Here is a 12616-nt window from a genome sequence, read left to right as displayed (position 1 = left end):
CCTGATTAATTTGTTTTAGTTGCAAAAACGACGAGGTACAGATAGCATACCGCCCAGCCTGCTTTGCTCGCTTGCTGATCCGCAAATAGCGATGATGATGCTCAGTATTTGTGCGTACCCAGCACAGGGGGGTAGGAGAAGAGAGAGAGAGAATAAACTTTATACGAAAGAGCACGCGAGCATAGGTAGCTCCTCCGCTCTGCAGTGGGTGATCCCCTCAGTCCAGGAGTCCAGCGGCTTTAGCTGCCCTTCTCGCTCGGTTGACCAGTTCCGTCGAGTCTGAGCTGGACAGCGTTGCGTCCCATTGCCGTGTGGTGGGGTGTGTTATGGGTGTCAGCTGTGGTGTGCTTGCGCAAGCCCATACCATGCGGTAAAGCGTTGCGCATTGATCGCAGTGTGGGCATTTATAAGAATACAGCGCAAGGTGTACGGCGTGGTAGAGACTCAAGTGTGGATATGTGTTTATTTGGAGCTTTCGACACACGGCTTCCTCTCGCGTGAGAGCATTATGAGGCGGTGGTAGTTTTCTTCGTGAAAGGCGATGGTGTTGTAGGATGGGCGTGTAGATTAATGGCATCGGCTTGGGGTGGAACTGCTCGGCGGGTCCCTCTCGCGGCTCCCGATGTGCATGCACTCAGCCGTAGGCGTGTGCCTGCTCATTGCTGCGTAAGGACTCATGCCCCGGAGTCCACACGATTTGTATGTATTGACACGTGTTCTGTGTGACACGTGTACTGTAATCATCCCGAACCACCCAGACACGTGACACGTGTCTGGGTGGTTCGGGATAATTATGTCCGTCAACGACGCCGGTGAGCTCGCGCCCACGCTGACGCCGGATTTTCTGCGACACGGGGCCCTTAAGGCTATCGCGTTAATAGGGAGCCAAGTGGGCGCACCTTGGCGCGCGTGTCTTGTAGGTTCGAACCGCCATTCCTTGCAATACGCGCGGCAAACTCAATGACAAGCGTACGGCTGAAGGGGAACGCTGTGACTTGAGAGGACGGTAATGCTTAACCACTTGTAGCCCTTGAAATACAGCACACTGACATAGGATTTTCGGGAGAAAGTATTCGACCAGAGATACTCTCATGTCTATACGCAGTATACACTCTTAGGTACGCAAAATATTATTTAGGCAGACCAGAAATAGGGTAAAACGAAAATTTTAATGGATAGAAATAATGGCGCCTGATGCGGTTCTCGCAGCGTCTTCGAGATCATATAGTGAGCACGTAATCGATTCGTCGCCGCGGTGTCGATCATCCTCCAGACATCTCCCGTTGCTCGTCGGAGTCGTCGGCGTCCGCGTTCTCTCCGGTGCCGTGGATGCCCATAGTGAGGCCCCTGCATCCAAGCTCAGTCGTTAGCACGCGTGTGCACAGCAGGTGTTGCTGTAGTCGTCATCATCCTCATCAACAGCATCATCATGATCATCGTCACCACCACCAGTCCCGAAAAACTCCACTTCCCGAGGGCGTTATTGTGGGCGCGCGCTGTCAAGTTCCGCGATGTTGCGGTATTGAACCAATCAGGGAGCTCGTGTAGAGGTCGCAGCCCTGTGAGCCAATCAGAACTGACGGAGACCGCGAACAGGTGGTGTTCAAGACCCGACGTCTATGACGTGTCTCCGGTTCCCGAAATTGCTTTCGTCCGCATTAAACAAGCTAAAGCATAGCCTTTTAAGATCTGCATTTTAAATCCAGAGGGCGCCACCCTACGGGGCGTGGATTTGAACACCACCTATTGGACAATAAGGCGGATTTCGACTGTTTAGAAAAACCACCTCGGGACACTGTCCAATTCCCGTCATATTGCGAAACTCGCTGTTTCGTTAGCTTTGATTTCAAGAATGCATCTGATTGAACTAAAATGTCGGCGTGTTGCAGAATAGCACCCCCGGTATTCACTCGCATGATGATGATTTTGGTGATGATGATGATGATGACGATGACGTGAACCTGAGTATACCCTTCGAGACGGGGTAGTGGCACATGGCACCAAGCTCATTTTGTAACGCTTGTGACGTATCAAAATATTTGAACAGTATTTTTTTACACTAAACTACATTATTCAAAATCAAAAATTCGTCTGGTTGCATGTCCCTTCCTTTGCGCTACCAGTTATTCCCGCTATATTAACACTCCATGGCACACACAAGCCCCGATGCCGGGGGGGTGCTTGGAGGCCGGACCCCCCCACCAGCTTTAGCGGAGGCATGCATGCATATACCGAAGCCTCCCCTCCCTCCCTCCACTCCCCGTATCCCGTCCGCTTCCGCATCAATATGTGATTGCCGGGCTTCTGCCGCCCACATTTGAGGTTTCTTGAGTTGTCTCTCACTTTTCATTTGTTAAGAAATTTCAATTGGCTAAAAGGCTCGTTACAGTATTTGAGGCGTGGGACTGCATTTTTTAACCTGAACGCGTAAAGGCCAAATTTCATGATCTATTAAAAAAAGGAGAAACTTGGCAAACAAACCTTCATTTCTAATTGATATGAATAGCTTCTATACCTAACCAATGAATATGTTGCTCTACATGTTCGCATTGCTTCCAAATTGCTCTACCAGGTTTTGCGGCTATGTAGAAGTGCTCGAAGACGTTACATGCGAGTTCACACTACGTCCTTGGAGCACTAAATGATTCACGGTCTCTATATTAAAGGATAATATGGGGAATGTTGAGGCTGTCGCGTTCAATTTTTGTTTTAATTGTGGGGGCTAAATATAGAGGCTAAACGAAAATTGCTAAACCTTTGTTCTTGAGTATTTTTGGAGGCGTTATTGAAACACTCAGAAATTTCTCCCTGCCCCAAGGGAACCAATTAACGCTAGTAGTAATTTTCTGTTTGCGTAGAATGGGTGATATTGGTGACGTTTATTGAAATTTTGGAGCATACGAGTACGTGTGAGCCAATTAGATGCCTTCGTGGAAAATCACTTGTCCAAGTAATTCCAAGTCCAAGTCCAAGTGTTCCAGAGCGCTTCAACAAGCGTATTTTACAAACCGAACAGAAAATTTGCCGCGCGACTGGCCGCTCGAGGCGCTTTGTGTATATTGGCGGGCTTCTTTCACGCTCGGAAACACACTGTTATGTAGCACGTATTCAGCAACCCAAAGCTGTATCAGGAGTTTCTCATGTTGCTCTACAATTTTCTCATTGACTATTTTCATATAATTATAATAATAGCGAAGCTGAATAACTGATTAAGACTAATTATCTAATTAGGCGGAATGCAAAAATTAATCTGAGTATCTCTAAGCGACGGCAAACAACATTACCTTGGTTCTGTCTAGCTACGTAGCATTTGCATATTTTAAAGGTTTGGCCCAAGTTAAGTGAAACACCCTGTACAGGTGTGTAACACAAATGGCGCTGAATCTTTACCTGTTGTTCTGAGAGAATTGTAGGTTCCACCAAAATCGAATTTGGTAGAAAATGGGAAGAACGTAATGCATGGCCAATCAGCATGGTGTGCTAAATACGTGTTATTGAATTAGTCTTCGCAAAAGTTTTTTCTTCAGTAAGTGCTTTAAAGCGTGAGTCGGCCGTTATTTGCGGTTTCCTATATACAGTGCCCTAGGGTAATTAATCGTACGTGGCGCCAAGTTAACATTCTGTGAACATATTAGGTGTGATGTGAAGCGGAAAGCTTAATGCTTCCGGTTTAATTACGATCGTTGCAAGTAATTACTGAAGATACTTTACTGAATTACTTTCCAGTTCCTAATTATTTTGTATTATCTTAGAACACAATTAGAATTTTTGTTTTGCGCATGTTGTTGCTGTATAATGCTCTATAAGTTCGCTGACGTTCATTTAGTGTTTAATTGTGTAATTTTAGCACACCATTAGGACCTGAAATGTTTATTTGTACTTAGCCGTTGATGTACGTTGCTCTATAAATTTGAAGATATTTGAATCTAATCACAATGAACATTGTTACCGTGAATTTTCACAGCAATCAACGCTGCTGTAACTTGCAAAATTGTGCATATACGTACGTGTAATCTGCTGTCGAACCAGTTGCTTGCAGGGGCTGAGACCTTTGTCAGGCTTTATGCCTTTTATCTCAGCCTATACCCTCGTTTGAATGAACAAGAAACGAAATTCAATTAAAAATTTTTGGAGGACGCTTAGGGGCCTCGCCTTTAAAAATGGAACGCGCAAACATTCAAAGATCCCTGCAGCTGCTTATCAGACTTTTTTCTCGTATATTCAAATTACAATCCGACGCTATCACGTCTGTAGGTTGTGGTTAAGTCCTACTTTACGATTTTTGTGACGGATTTTATTTTGAGAAATTCAATTTTTGTTCACTAACGTCTTGCGCCACCCGAAGGGCCTGCCCGGTCGGGGCGGCTCGGGATGACGTGGTTCGGCCTGATTATTCCCGTCAATGACGCCGGCGCTTACGCCGACGCCGGATTTTCAGCGACACGGGGCCCTTAACGCTCTCGCGTTAAAATTAAAAAAAAAAAAAAACGGTCGAAGATCTCGGGGGTGATGGTTCGAGCAGACGCAGTCGCCCACCTTAGTATGAGCAGATGGAAGAGGAAGAAGTTGGCGTAGAGCAGCGCGTCAAGTGGCTCACTGTCGAAATAGAGACTGGACGCGACTCGCGTGCCGTCCACCAGGAGGAACCACAGGTGGAAGGTCATGTCCAGAAGCCAGGCGGCCACCCCGAGCAACGCGCCGGAGCCTGGCCTGCGACGTCACGATCGAGGGACCATTTTGTGACACGTCGGCAGTTCTCGGACGGGCGATCGCGCGTTGCGGTAGGTTAGATGGAATATACAGTAGAACCCGCATATAACGAATCATGATGTATAACGAACAGCAGTAAAACTTCCCCTAAAAAATTTCTGTACGAAATTTTTATTTTATATATCGAATTACCTATATGCAGTCGCACCCGGCTATAGCGAACCCACGTACAGTCGTACCCGGATATATCGAATCCGAAGGCGATCGCGAAAAGTTCGATATATAGGTATTTCGATATATAAAACAAAAATTTTGTGCAGAAATTTTCAAGGGGATTTCACTGCTGTTCGTTATACACAATAATTCGTTATATGTGAGCTCGATATGTCCAGGTTCGAGTGTATAACGAGTTACTGTGTACATGGAAGAGCTACAGAATCGCCTTGAACATTTCTGCGTAAAATTGTTATTTTATATATCAAATTACCTGTATATCGAACTTTTTTTTGTGATCACCTTCAGATTCGATATACCCGGATTCGACTGTATACGCATACGCGTCACCCCAGTAAAGTGAACGAAAAACATGAGTGTTAGCGACTGTATACCGCAAGTAAAGACGGCGTTGCCATGGAACCACTAGTGTTGTGTCTGGATATAAAGCTATTACGCGTATAACGACACTTTCAACGCATTCGGTATTTAAAAAATATCTGACGTTTCAACGTGCCAAAACCACGATGCGTTCTCGAGCCATGCCGTATAATGGGGGACCCCGGATTAATTTTGACCACCCGGGGACCCGTGACGTGCTCCTAAATCTAAGCACACAAGCGTTCTTGCATTTCGCCTCCCTCGAAATGCGGCCGCCGTGGCCAGGATCTAAATCTCGCTCGTGCTTATAGTATAGTAGTGTAACGCGTCATAGCCACTATATATATAAGCTAGCGCAGCGGCTCACGCATCCAGTAGACGTCTCTAAGAGCCTAGGTCACAGAGTACTAATGATTCAACTACACTGAAATGAGGCCGCACGTTCAACGCTCGCATAATGTTAGATACATGGATCTGCTGGACGTTCACAGCATTGTACTGGTCTAAATGTGCGTACTTTCCTTAGAAATTCACGGCGAAGCACGTAAGGATTCCCTCGATCATTTCAAATTTGTGCCTGTGTTTTCGTGCTGTTGCTTAAATGAATCGAGCACGCACTTCAAAATCCCCCGAACACGAGACCTTGAATAAGATGAGATTTACATGTGACTGGAAAGTAGCATACACGCCCGGCATATAGCTTCAGCAACCAAAAATACCGTCGCGGCGGCTTCCGCGTATTACATATATAGTTTAACAGAGCGTTGAATTTGGCTAATTGGTGAACGTTCATTGTTATAGCGCTATGTCCAGCAACACACTAACACTAATAGGGACAAGATGGACGCTTCTTCGTGTCAGCTTAATTGTGTCATCGTTCCTATAGTCAGTGTCCACCTTGTCCCAGTTAGTGTGTGGCTGCACACAGCACAATAACAATGAATGAATATACATAGTTTGCACACGCGTCACTTTCGGCGGCGTCCGTGACCGCGTTCCGCCATCTGATCCGGCATTGATGCGAAGCCGTATGCGGATTACAGTGGAATGTCGTTGATACGATACTGCATAATACGTTTTTCGGGATAATACGTTTTTTTATTACATACAAGTTTTTCGTCGTATACGATTATATTAGGATAATACGAATTTCGGATGATACGTTTTATTTCCCGGTTTTCGTGAAGATCGTATTAACGAGATTCCACTGCATATTGCTGTATGCGCGTCACTCCGTATTCCTTGTTCGCGCGCGATAATGAATATATGCGCAATGTGTTTGGTTGCGGAGTAAGAAGCAACGCTATTAAGAGTCCCAGCTGCAAAGAACCGGACGTATAGGTATGCACACTTTACCTAAAGTATATAACTCGACAGTGCCAAAGGACGAGGATTCTCTCCGAAAAGAGCCGGAGCCTCTGGATTGCCCGTGTCAATAGAGAAGACTTGAAGAAACTTGATAATGGATGTGTGTGTGGCCGCCACTAGGCCAAGGGCAAGGAGAAAGCACTTCACCGCATTATTATATGCGTGGCCGATATGGGCAAAGCCGCGCCGTCATTTAATCAGTACGGCTGCGGAGTTCTCGATACCGTTTGAGTACGCTGCTAGCTCTGTCCGCTTCTCTTACTGTCTCTTTTTGTAACTCTGCTGCCTGTGTAGCATATAACCGCGTAGCCCGAAAAGTAAAATGAAATGTTGCTTAGAATCCCGTATTCCACAGTTACGTTGGTTTGATGACTGCATTGCGAAGTTTAGCGTTGGCGTGTATACAACGACTGTGACACCTAAAGGTGCTACTATTCGCACGAACGTGCTACCTAACCTTAATGTCTATTGGCTCAGATTTTGGTTTGCTGGTGGATAGACAGCTATATCAGTCGAGCTCCAAAATTAGGGTAGATGAGAAAGGTTGTTCCATGTATATAGATTTATTGCTCGTTCACGAGCTCAGTATATAGGACTCGACTGAGCCCATGTACTCCCGCTCGCGTGGAAAATCGGCTGTGCCTGAACGTATCTGCAGAATAAAACGAAGTAATTTTCTAGCTGTCATTTTCATTTCCTGGTGTGCAAGAATTCCTTGATCGTTGACTCACCTCGCCGAGTATTCGATGACACGCTCCGACTTGTAGCCGAATTGCTACAATGTTGTTCACCCAGCCGCTTGAAGTATAGTTCTGAGCATGCAGTGATTACAGGCCTTCATTAGCTGCAGGGTTACGTAACTCCTTGGCAAGACCAGATAATTAATTACATCCAATTGCGTTGTTGCTGGCGCAGCAACTTCGCATTTGCAAATGGCACCCGCGCTGACTCGTAGCCCGGCTGTAAGGGACCAGGCCGTCGTAGATTTCGACTTTTCTCTCGTACACTGTAAAACTATTTACACCCTTAATGTGAATAAAATGTAAATAGGTATTTAACGCACATCTGTACACCATTTTTAGGTGTAAGGGTGCGGGTTAAGCATCGATTTACACCATTATTCACTTTTAATGGTGTAATTTATTTGACAGTGCCACTGGCCCGCGTAGGAACCACAAATTCATCTAAATACGAAAGGCATAAACTCGGCACACTTGCCTTTCGGAATCACCGCGTCTACAAACTGTCGTATACGTGCCAGTCACGGACGTGTTGTGATCCACAGAGGACGAACGAGCGATACAAGCATGGTGTCCCGTAATGGCGACCGACAGGGCGGAACGGCAGAAGTGACCTCATTAGTATAGACCTTGTTGCTGGGCTCAGTTGGTTCATATTCGCAGGTTTTACAAGCGCACGCCTTTCAGACAGCTATATATGACTTCTATTTCTCTCTCCAGTATACCAGGTTTGCTCTTTGTAACACCTGCGAAGACGTGACGTGACGTACAAGCTGTGTATACTGTCACGTGCAACAGAAGGCCTTCAGAGCAAGAAGTCCTGCACCGGCAGAGACGAGTACTAGCCAGGAAGATGGCTGACCCCAAAAACGAAAAACCTCTTCTTCTTCTCTCCTTGCCTGAATACTGGCTCGCGCTCGCCGCAGCTCGAGACCTCGTGGCATTTTCCCCCTGTGAAAAAAACGGGCATCGTCCCGATGCTAGCGCTGGTCGACGTAGGTAGAGGGAAAGAAAAAAAAAGGGAAGGAACATAAAGTAAGCACAAGTGGGGGGTGAGGGAGAGAAAAATAAAGTACATCATAAAGTTGAGACGCTGTCGCACTATCGCGCGAAATAAGGTTTGAGTCGTACAACGTGCACAATCTCCGAGTGCTGCCTTCGACGCTGGGGTGACATGGCACTATCCGGGAGAACCTCGTAGTTCACGTCACTAACGCGACGCAGCACTTTGTAGGGTCCAAAGTAGCGACTGAGCAGTTTCTCTGACAACCCCTGGCGGCGCACCGGCGTCCACACCCAAACTTGATCGCCCGGGTGGTATTCCACTTGGCGATGGCGAAGATTGTAGCGACGTGCATCTACACTCTGCTGTTGCGTGATGTGTAGGCGTGCCAATTGGCGAGCTTCTTCGGCGTACTGCGTAAATTGCTCAGCGTCAGGGGTGAGCAGCGCGTCATAATCGTGTGGAAGCATCGCATCCAGCATGGTCTGAACCTCACGTCCATAGACAAGACGAAACGGCGTGAATCGCGTCGTCTCCTGGATGGCAGAGTTGTACGCAAATGTTACGTACGGTAGAACCTGATCCCACGTCTTGTGTTGTACATCGGCGTACATGGATAACATGTCGGCGATGGTTTTGTTCAATCGTTCCGTCAACCCGTTGGTCTGCGGATGATATGCAGTGGTCTTGCGATGGCTCGTGTAGCTTAGCTTGAATACGTCGTCAATAAGCTGGGCCGTGAAAGCTGTGCCTCTGTCAGTGATCACGTAAGACGGGGCTCCATGTCGAAGAACGATCTGGTCTATAAAGAACTGGGCAACATCGGCAGCCGTAGCGCGTGGTAGAGCCCTTGTCTCGGCGTATCTGGTTAAGTAATCTGTGGCGACTACGATCCACTTGTTGCCGGCTGATGATAGTGGAAAAGGCCCGAGTAAATCCATGCCTATTTGATCGAATGGTGCCCTGGGTGGTGCGATCGGTTGCAGCAGCCCCGCGGGCTTCAGTGGCGGGGATTTGCGGCGTTGACATTCCCGACAACTCTTGACGTAGCGCTTTACAGATGTAGATAGTTTGGGCCAGTAGTACGCCTGTTGAACTCTGGCGAGAGTTCGGGAGGAGCCTAAGTGACCAGATGTGGGCTCGTCATGGCAGGCAAGAAGAATGTCGTCGCGCATGTCAGCAGGTATGACGAGAAGGTAGGGTTTGCCGTTGCTGTTCGAGTTTTTCTTATACAGGACACCTCTTCGAAGGCAGAAGGACGAGAGACTGCGAGAAAGGCGTCGAGGTATGGGAGAGTTGCGTCCTTCGAGGTTCTCGATGATTGCGCGGATTTCGGTATCCTCGCGCTGTCGTGCAATCAAGTCCGTTGCGGTGAGGGCCCCAAGGAATCCACTGTCATCCTCAGCGGCCGGATCACAAACATCGGTGGGTGCACGCGACAACGAATCCGCATCTTCGTGCTTGCGGCCTGATCTGTATACGATGGTCAGATCGAAATCTTGCAGACGAAGGCTCCATCGTGCGAGTCGCCCAGCGGGGTCTCGTATATTGGTCAACCAGCACAATGAATGGTGGTCGGTCACTACTTTGAAGGGGCGACCGTAGAGGTAAGGCCGAAACTTCATGGTCGCCCATACCACTGCAAGGCACTCTTTTTCTGAGGTGGAATAGTTTGCTTCTGCGCGTGAAAGAGTACGGCTGGCGTAAGCTATCACGCGCTCTGTGCCCTCTTGGTGTTGGACCAGGATGGCGCCAAGACCCACGTTGCTGGCGTCGGTATGGACTTCAGTATCAGCGTCCTCGTCAAAGTGAGCAAGAACTGGTGGTGTCTGCAAACGCTCCCGCAGCTCGGTGAAAGCCGCGTCCTGCTCTTCATTCCAGACAAATGGTACATCTTCTCGTGTGAGGCGAGTCAGAGGTTCGGCAATCCTAGAAAAATTGGCGATGAAGCGGCGATAGTATGCGCAGAGCCCCAGAAAGCGACGGACTGCTTTCTTGTCACGGGGAACAGGAAAGGAGGATACGGCGGTGGTCTTGTCAGGGTCAGGCTGAACGCCATCCGCGCTCACAACATGGCCGAGAAACTTAAGTTCTTTGTAACCGAAGTGGCATTTCTCTGGCTTCAGCGTGAGGTTAGCGGCGCGGAGGGCGTCCAGCACAGTCTTCAGACGATTCAGGTGTTCCTCAAAGGTCGCCGAAAATACGACGACGTCATCAAGATAAACGAGGCAAGTATGCCACTTCAAACCAGTGAGAACAGTGTCCATCATTCTCTGGAATGTCGCAGGTGCAGAACACAAGCCGAAAGGGAGCACTTTGAATTCATACAGGCCATCCGGCGTAACAAAGGCCGTTTTCTCGCGATCTCGTTCATCAACTTCAATCTGCCAGTATCCGCTTTTCAAGTCTATAGATGAAAAATACTTGGCGCGTCGCAGTCTGTCGAGTGAATCATCGATGCGGGGCAGTGGATAGACGTCTTTTTTAGTCACGCTGTTTAGCCGCCTGTAGTCAACGCAGAAACGTAGTGTTCCGTCCTTCTTCTTCACGAGGACGACCGGCGATGACCAGGGACTTTTGGAAGGCTGTATAACATCGTCCTGAAGCATCTCTTCGACTTGCGTATGTATCGCGTCCCGTTCTTTGGCCGAAACTCGGTAAGGCTGTTGTTTTATGGGCGACACGTCGGTATATGTAATGATTCGGTGTTTCGTGATGGGCGTCTGACGCACCTTAGAGGACGAGGCGAAACATTCTTGGAATTGAAGCAGCAATTCATGCAGCGCTATTTGTTGTTCTTCCGGTAGAGTCGAATTAATGTCTACTTTGCTTAGTGATGCCGTCGCAGCCCCCGGTGTCGATTGGAGAGCATTGTCCAGTGATGCAGACGTAAAACATTCAGCAGTCTCTGTTATGGGGTAGGCGAGAGCGATGGCAGTGCGACGAAAAAGGTGACGGTGCTCATTACTAAAATTCGTCACAAGCAGCGTAGAACGTCCGTCACGAAGCGTGACGAGGCTGTGAGCGGCGCAGAGACCTAGTGTGAGCAAGAGCGACATGTTGCCTTCAGCGACTGCCTCACCATCACGTAACTTGTCACACACGACATCAACGAGGACACTCGAACGGGGGGGTAACGCGACGTTGTCGGCATAAACGCGAAATGTGCTGAGATGGCTGTCGTCGGTTTTGTCTGCTGCTCTCTCTGTCGAGAAGGTCACGGTGCGCTCCCGCAGGTCGATAATAGCGCCATATTCCCGTAGAAAGTCGATTCCCAGGATGATGTCTCGGGAACATTCGCGAAGTACAAGGCAACTGGAGAGAAACGTACGTCCACGAATGCCAACTCGGAGTGTGCATATACCAAGTGGGGTGACTACATGTCCGCCGGCAGTACGAATTTGTGTTCCGTACCAAGGCATAACTACTTTCTTCAGGTGTGTCGCTAGTTTTCGGCTCACGATCGAGTAATCAGCCCCTGTGTCCAATAACGCACTGACTTCATGGTGACCGTCGAGCACCACAGGTATATCCAAAGACAGTCGGCTTCCGAGTTCAGTTGTTGTCGAATCACTGGCGGTACCTGGTCGCGTCGCTGGGAGGCCTTGCTCGCGTCGATTATCAGCGGCCTCGCCCCCGAAGGTCGCTGTCTTTAGTTTTCCCGTCTAGGGCTTGGCGAACGCCCCTGCGCCGCCACTGGGGAGCTCCGGGAATTTGGGGAAAATCGTCTCGGCGACGGTGACCGTGACTGCGGTCGCAAGGGCAGTGGCATGCGCTGTTGAGACAGGTATTCCTCAATGGCTCTTGGTCTTTCGCCGAATCTTGGCCTTGGAGAGTCGACGGCAAAACCCCGAAGTCCAAGGCGGCGATATGGGCATTCACGGTACACATGTCCGGCTTCGCCACAGTGATAGCACAGCGGTCGCCTGTCCGGTGTGCGCCAGACATCCGATTTTCTTTGAAGTGGTTGGCGGTTCTCCAAGTGCTGGATCGGTTGCACTGATGGAAGTGTATCGTGAGGTGTGGGGCGGACGAAGCGCGGAGAAGCAGGAATATACCGGCTCGCAGCTTCCGCGTATGATGCGCGCCGAAGCTCCGTCGGCACAGGTGGTGTGACCTCGCTGGCAAGCGGGACTTGCAGAGCATGCTGCACCTCGTTCCTGATGAGGCTGGATATGGATCCCGCAGCAGGTTGAGGCGG

At 48.8% G+C, this 12616-nt stretch overlaps 1 protein-coding gene across 1 annotated transcript in view; it reads right to left on the bottom strand.

Annotated features, from left to right (window-relative positions):
* Positions 1–1262: 1262 nt before the first annotated feature.
* LOC125945662 (uncharacterized) overlaps positions 1263–12616 on the bottom strand; it is a 16221-nt gene continuing 4867 nt past the window's right edge. The window contains exons 2-3 of the mRNA XM_049667873.1: positions 4537–4710; positions 1263–1347 (exon numbers count right to left, since the gene is read on the bottom strand). Coding sequence (XP_049523830.1) covers positions 1263–1347; positions 4537–4710 — 259 coding nt within the window. The remainder of the gene's footprint in view (positions 1348–4536; positions 4711–12616) is intronic.

The sequence above is a fragment of the Dermacentor silvarum genome, chromosome 5 (assembly GCF_013339745.2).
Source record: "Dermacentor silvarum isolate Dsil-2018 chromosome 5, BIME_Dsil_1.4, whole genome shotgun sequence".
NCBI classification, from domain to species: domain Eukaryota; kingdom Metazoa; phylum Arthropoda; class Arachnida; order Ixodida; family Ixodidae; genus Dermacentor; species Dermacentor silvarum.
The sequence above is the reverse complement of the archived record's forward strand: the minus strand, read 5'-3'. Positions and strand labels throughout refer to the sequence as shown.